The sequence below is a fragment of the Poecilia latipinna genome, unplaced genomic scaffold, assembly GCF_001443285.1.
Source record: "Poecilia latipinna isolate Pla-1442-1.1 unplaced genomic scaffold, P_latipinna-1.0 Scaffold1308, whole genome shotgun sequence".
NCBI classification, from domain to species: domain Eukaryota; kingdom Metazoa; phylum Chordata; class Actinopteri; order Cyprinodontiformes; family Poeciliidae; genus Poecilia; species Poecilia latipinna.
The window spans coordinates 60195-66988 of NW_015113924.1; the positions used below are offsets into that span (position 1 = coordinate 60195).

The 6794-nt window shown below is 39.7% G+C and overlaps 1 protein-coding gene across 1 annotated transcript in view; it reads left to right on the forward strand.

Moving 5' to 3' along the window:
• The first annotated feature begins 4804 nt into the window (after window positions 1–4804).
• Window positions 4805–6794, forward strand: part of LOC106961516 (gastrula zinc finger protein XlCGF71.1-like) — an 11108-nt gene continuing 9118 nt past the window's right edge. Inside the window, exons 1-2 of the mRNA XM_015055300.1 lie at window positions 4805–4917; window positions 6183–6252. Coding sequence (XP_014910786.1) covers window positions 6190–6252 — 63 coding nt within the window. The 5' untranslated portion in view covers window positions 4805–4917; window positions 6183–6189. The remainder of the gene's footprint in view (window positions 4918–6182; window positions 6253–6794) is intronic.

A 6794-nucleotide genomic window follows, 5' to 3' on the forward strand; every position in this document is an offset into this window, starting at 1 on the left:
TGGCCTATTTATGTATTTTAGAAGCAAATACAGCCACTCTGTTGTGCCTTTGGATCAATAGTGGTGTAGGTCTTAGAATTCAGGCATGGAGCTATTCAATATTAGTTGTATTATCTATATGAATAATTCTTGTATAAAATATTTGCTACAAATATCTACAAAATATTGAATTTTCCCCAAAAATTTAATTTGGGGATTTTCATCTCCCCTCAGAGCTCTGTGTGGTGTTTCTCTCACTGAGCTTGATTTTAACAGTAAAATTTAAAACCTCAACACCATAAGCAATCTTTTCTCAACACCCAGAGCCCAAACCCTTTGTACGTAGTGAAACGTAGAACAAGAGGCTGGATTTTACAAGGCTACTGTTCCACTAAAATACATTGCTTCTGGGTCAATAGTTCAGTTTCTGATAACCTGTAGACACCACAGGGTGGATTACTTTAACACACTCTCTATGTCATTTGGATTCAACATGCTCTCTTTCTTCCTCTGTCTCTTTCAGTCCATTGCTTCCATCTTCCTCACATCACAGCTGATCATCCCCGGTGTTACAGTTCCGATGAGACCTCACTAATCCAGGCCTGTCACCACTTATCCCAGGCCCCTCACGGGTATTCCCAGCCCATTGATTTCTCCCCTGACCTCCTAAAACAGCAAAAATAGAGTGCTGAGGGTAGAGTCGGGTAATCAATAGCTGTAACCAGAAAACAATGAACAAAAGCTGCAGTGATCCGCTTCTGCGTGACCCCACTCTCCGGTCCCCGTGCTGACACACTTCCTGCTACAAACCACGCTGTTTTTAAGTGCCGAAGTGCTTGAGGAAAAAAATGTTTCAAATGAGATTTCATGCTTGCAAGTGAATCAGAACGCAATTAGAGATGACAATGATTAATTTCAGGCTGCAATCAAGATGTACCCCGTTCAGATTTACGGGGAAATGTCGAGTCGCCAGCACCGGCGGAGATGAATCTTCAAGCAGCTCATCTGCCTTTATGCACAGCTTTTGCCTGTCTTTGGCTGGGAGATAACATGCCCTTCACAGAGAGATGAAAGAGATGCACAAATAGATCTGCCGCTGTCACCAGATCAAATGACACAATGAGCAGGAGGAGCCTCTATAAATGACACACTTAACATAAATGCAAGATGATACTGGTGAGGAGCGGAGGGGCGGCTCACTGCCTGCTTCGTGCTCGAACCTTCGAATGGATGCTGAGCCGCTCTCATGGCTTCCCTTGTTCAGGTTCAGCGGGAGTGTTATGGCTACAAGAGGCAAAACGCAAGAACAAAGACGTTGCTTGAGCAAAAATAGTGCTTTGAGCTCAACCGGCAACAAAAGGTTTCTGGATCTTATGTTGCATAAAGACATTTAATTACACCACGTCTCTGCTATGTCAACATGTACTCTAAATTTTGCTTTCCGTTGCTGATTTCTATGGGAATATAAACATTTTCAGGATAGTGTTGGGTTTGGCAAGAGAAGCCACGTCTGTTTGCTGCATCATCCGGTCTATGCTAATTGGCTAATTACAGCGGGGCGCCTCCCACCTCACCCCTCCTTTCGTGTGTTATCGCCACATTTTGTCAAGCAGGTGGCCACGGGCGGCTGTCTCATTGATCGGTCCAGATTTCCACTTGGGTGCACCTCTTTGTGCCCCAGAGACTTCCACTTTAATAAAAGCATATTGATTGATTGCTATGATTTGTGTTCATGGCCTGATAGCAATCATTACCGTTTCTGTTTCTCATATACTGCTGCACATTGTTTTCCACTCCGCCCACTCCTTGGTATTACTTTCACCATCTTTTTTTTTTTTTATCCAATCCCAGGATCAGAAAAAAATAAATATTACAAAGACTTTTGGGAAAATGTGCCACTAATGTCTTAGAGAAAAAAAAGTGAAAAGTGGGATTTTTGGTGTGGTGACAGATCCACCACATCGCGAAAGCCGGCTGGCATTAGATCAGTTTTATGTGCATCACAGACCACAGATGTGTCATCACGGTGACACCATGTTGAATTTGTTTGTCAGCTCATCTGAGAGCGTGGATCTGGCATTGAATCATTGCTGTCTTTGGTTTTAAAAAGTGATGAGTATGTATTTACACTATGTATAATTGAATGAATTATATAACATGTATAAAGAATGAATGCCTTTTTCCCCTGAAGTACTTTTGTAAACTGTAAGCTAGGTTTATATTGTCCATTTGAAGTAATGGCCTCTTCCTCCATGATGGCTACATTTCCGTAGGGGATAATTACAATCTCCCACCAGCTTCAACCAGCATCTTTACAAGGTCTTTAGCTTTTGTTCTGGGGTTGATTTCCCACATTTCCCTACTGTTTATACCTGCAATTATTTGAAAAGTTGAACGTGGCGCCTGAACGAATGTAAACATTTGAAAGTAAAAAAAAAAAATTAAGAAAATATAATCTTCCACTCTTCGAAATATCATCATCTCAAACTGTTCATCCTAAGAAACATTCTTATTACTGGGGAGAGTGTTTTCACGTCAGCATGAGGTTTAACGCTACAGAGTTTATTACACAGACTGTCTGGCACCAGCAACCACGCTGCAACCCAAGTCTCATATGTCGTCTTCCCATCGCATTATAATTCTCGCTTTGAACCTCAGCAAGTCATCATCACTGTCTGTAGATGGCTAAGTGCATTTAGCTATTTGTGTTAACAATGATGTTATAATAATGTAATCATTGAGAGTATGTGAATATGATAATTACCTTAATATTTTTCTAATCCATGGGGACAACTGCAGAGATGAATGACTTTTTTCAAACAGTGTTGAAGTTGGGAAACCTCTGCCATACAGGAGTGGCAGCACACTGAAGTGCGACTGCTACGTTAGCATGCTAAAATGTGCCAGCTCAGGCTAAATATAGACTACAGCTAGGGTTTATGTGTTTATTTTGACTAATGGGGATTTGAATACATTACCAGCTAAAAACTGTGATCAGTTAGACATTTGTGATTCAAATAACAGATAATCTTTTATGTACGGCCTGTGATGGACTGGTGAGCTATATTCTGACTCTCACCCAACAGAGACAGGCATTGGGTGAGCACAAATAATTTTGGATATAACTCTGAAAGTTAAACAGCACATTTAGAGGCGGCAATTGAAACTGACATTTGGGACAAAAAAAAGTGCAAATTAAAATACTTTTTTTTTTCTTTAGTCAGGCCGAACTATGCTCAAAGAAACTTTGTTGTCTTTGTAGAAACGGCCAGTGTTGGGACACATCTAATTGTGACTCACGATGACACCAAACTGATAGTTTTGCTTGCATTTTAAGCAAAATTATTCATCTTGGTTGGACAAAAACTTAAATAAAGGTAGGTTAAAGTCTTTAACGACAGCATGGAGTGTAACTAAAACGCTCCACTAACAGTTCAAATAGAACAGTTCAAAGAGACTCAACTTCATGGTTACTCATTACAAGGTTATTCAACACTTGAAAGGAAAATTAGGGATGTTTTAATGCAAATGCAATGGCATCATGAAAAAAAAAAAAAAAAACTTTACAGTGTCTTTATGTGTCTGCATGTTTTGCCAGCAGCCTCACCGCAACATTAATCACATTTATGGTGATAATTGCCAGACTTCACAGGCGCCCAGCGTGGAAGAGGAAGTTGAAACAAGAGAAGGGTTGTGGCAAGGTTTGCCAGCATCCGCCTTCAGGAGACACCCCTGGAGTCATGAGTGCGATGTTGGCCACGGCATCCAGTGTCACTCCCGTGGAAAAGGTGGAAGCTGAACCATTTGACTGCCTTTCTTTTTTCTTTTTTTTTTTTTTTTTTTTTTTGCTTTCCTTTATTTTAGCCCAGGTAGAACAAGGTAAAACACGAAGCAGACATTCCTGTTGGCGACCTTTTCCTTTTACAACCATCTCCTCTCTAATGATGATGAGAAGAAGTGGAGGCGAGCGACTCCGCTTCGACAACTGCATGCTGTTGAAGATTAATCTCCACTGCTCTGTTTGCACAGCCTTTTGTGTTGGGTTATTATTGTATGTAAATCCTCGGAGCAGCACTCTCCGGCACACACGCTTTACAGCCTCGTTCTGTTGTCAAGGTTCCTCCTCATCATATCGGGAATGGGGAGATTAAATGAGTCTCGAAGGTGCTCAGTTCCCCTATTCCAGTCTTCCATCATTTCCATCTAGACTTCTAAGACTGTAAAAAGCACCCTCTGTGACTGTAAATGCGATTACCAGCACCACTTTCCTCTCCCAGGTTTGGATTAGTTTCCACATATTGGGTTTCTCCATCTCTTGCATTCTTTGTCCGGGCTGCGCAATTCATGGAAACTTGAAATGAAGATAAAACAAAACATATTAATTGCCCTCTTTCTGTGACTGTAAGCTCGACTGACAACTGGTGCACATACTGTATTTTTTCTTCTACTGTTCTGCACTGCATTTTTTTTTTTTTGATAATTCACCAGAAATATTCCATGTAGCATCCCATGGTTTTACACGCTTCCTTGCTTTGTCATTGACAGTCATCAGATCCTGTACTTTGAGTCACAGTTACCGTTTGCATACATGGTAAGTTGGTTTGGGCAAAAAAAAAAAAAAAAGGAACAATAAAAATAAATATAAATATTTATTATATTTTTATACATAAATAAATGTAGTCTTTTGTTTCAACTTATTGTTACTCTCAGACCTAAAAGATCAAAACAACCAATCTCCATGGAAACGAGATTATAAGCACCATAACGAGTTCTCCAGGTTGAACATGGCTGAGTGGTTTAAAAAATAATACATACAGAGTCTAATGTTTATGGAGCTGTCATCTTTTGAACAGTGTTATCGCGGAGACCATAAAAGCATCCTGCCAAACGTAAACATTTTGACAAAGGTGAAATCTGTGTTGGTCGCTGAAAGAGACTGTAAGTAAAGGCTTATACATTTGTCACATATGTTTGTAATAATTCACACTAATGTTTAATAATTCACTTTGCAATATATGTAGAATTATGTCATCACTTAAACGTGCCAATACAGAATTAATCCTTTTGTGTTGTGTTTCTCATTTATTTTATCACGACTATTAAAGTTGAGGGAAGTTTGAAAAGCATCTCTTTAAATGCATAGTTAGCTTAGCTTAAGAAAACTTAAAATTTTAAAACAGTGATTAAAAAAAAGAAATTCTCTGGGAAATTGGGGAATTCATTTGATTTTGGTAATCCTAGCTGACCTAAAGCAGGAAGTTAAGACTGATTTAAAATAATATGGTAAGAAATGAGGTCGTCTCTTATATGGTGTATAAATGTTTGGTTTCAACTATTGACCCTTTGCTACGCCACTTAATCATTCGAGGAGTCAAGATGGATGTCGGAAGTGAGGGACGACTACTGAACACAGCAAATGAAATAGTTGTCCACAGTTGTTTTTGCCAGCACAGTCACGGCTTCTACTTGTTTGAGTCAAGCTGATGTGTCTGTGAACATAGCACACTTGGCTGGGGTTTGGTTATTACAAAAGTTTGAAAGAGCTCGCTTCGAAGCCGACCCGTACCTCCTCCATCCTGACGTGTTGATCAAACTGCAGACTTTGCCTGATTTCACACCATAAGTTATGCCACTATGTCATAAACAGCATTTCCCCTTATACAGGAGAAGCATTAAAAACATACAAAATCTTTTTTTTTCTTCTCCCGGCTACATGACGGTGGGGCATCGTTTCCATGGTTACTAATGGTTAGATGCATACCTTCACCATAAAGTAATATTTGATGTATTTCTAATCATACAGACTTATAAAGTATATGAATGCTAATCTAATCCACAATTACACCGAGGGTGGAGAGTCATTATGATTGACGGCTGCTATCGCCGCCCTATCTTTCGTCCTTAAAATAAAATGACAAGTTTGGTTTCTATCCTTGTCTATTCATGCAGCCGACCGTACAACACCGTATGACCATTTCTAATATGAAATTGACTAAACAGAAGTGACATACCGGCTGTCTGTTTTTTAACAGGCTTTAAAGTAGTGCATTGGTTGTTTTGACGTCTGTCATGGCGGAGCCGGCAGATTTCTGAACAGCATGAGATCACGTGCAAAGGGTCAACATCTGAAACAGTTGCCACTGCTGTACAAATAACAGCAATTCACATCTATTTTACATATCATAAATGTTTGTTGTATGCAGAACTGAAATGGAGAAACTTTGTCTGGAAGAGAAGGCTGGTGTTAGCAACACTGTGACATCACTGGAGGAGGTTAGTTATTAAAACATGCGGGAAACTGAGTGCTACTTTTTGGGTTGTAATAGTCTTTCTGCATTTAGTTTGAATGTTCTGCCTTTGCATGCGTGGGGTTTCCCTGGATACCGTGGCTTCAGACCACACTTCAAAAACACGACAATTATTTTAATGTGTGTTCTCTGAATTGCTGTAAATATGGCTGTGTGTGCGCATGGTTCTTTTTCCTGTGTGTCTCTTTGTTGCCCTTCGACTGGCGACCCAACGTGACCCAACTAAAACTTTTCATGTTAGCCTACAGCAGGGGTCTGCAACCTTTATAGTACAAATAAATATTCTTGCCTTCAATCCAGATATAAAAAAACCCCCAACAACTCCATTTTAGAGCTACAAATATTTCATGACTTGTAATTTTGTTGGACATCTGACTATAGAAAATCTGTTGTCATTTTTAAAGAACCGCCACTTTATTTGTATTCAGGGATTTAAACTACCGTATTTTCCACACTATAAGGCACACCTAAAAACCTTAAATTTCCTCAAAAGCCGACAATGCGCCT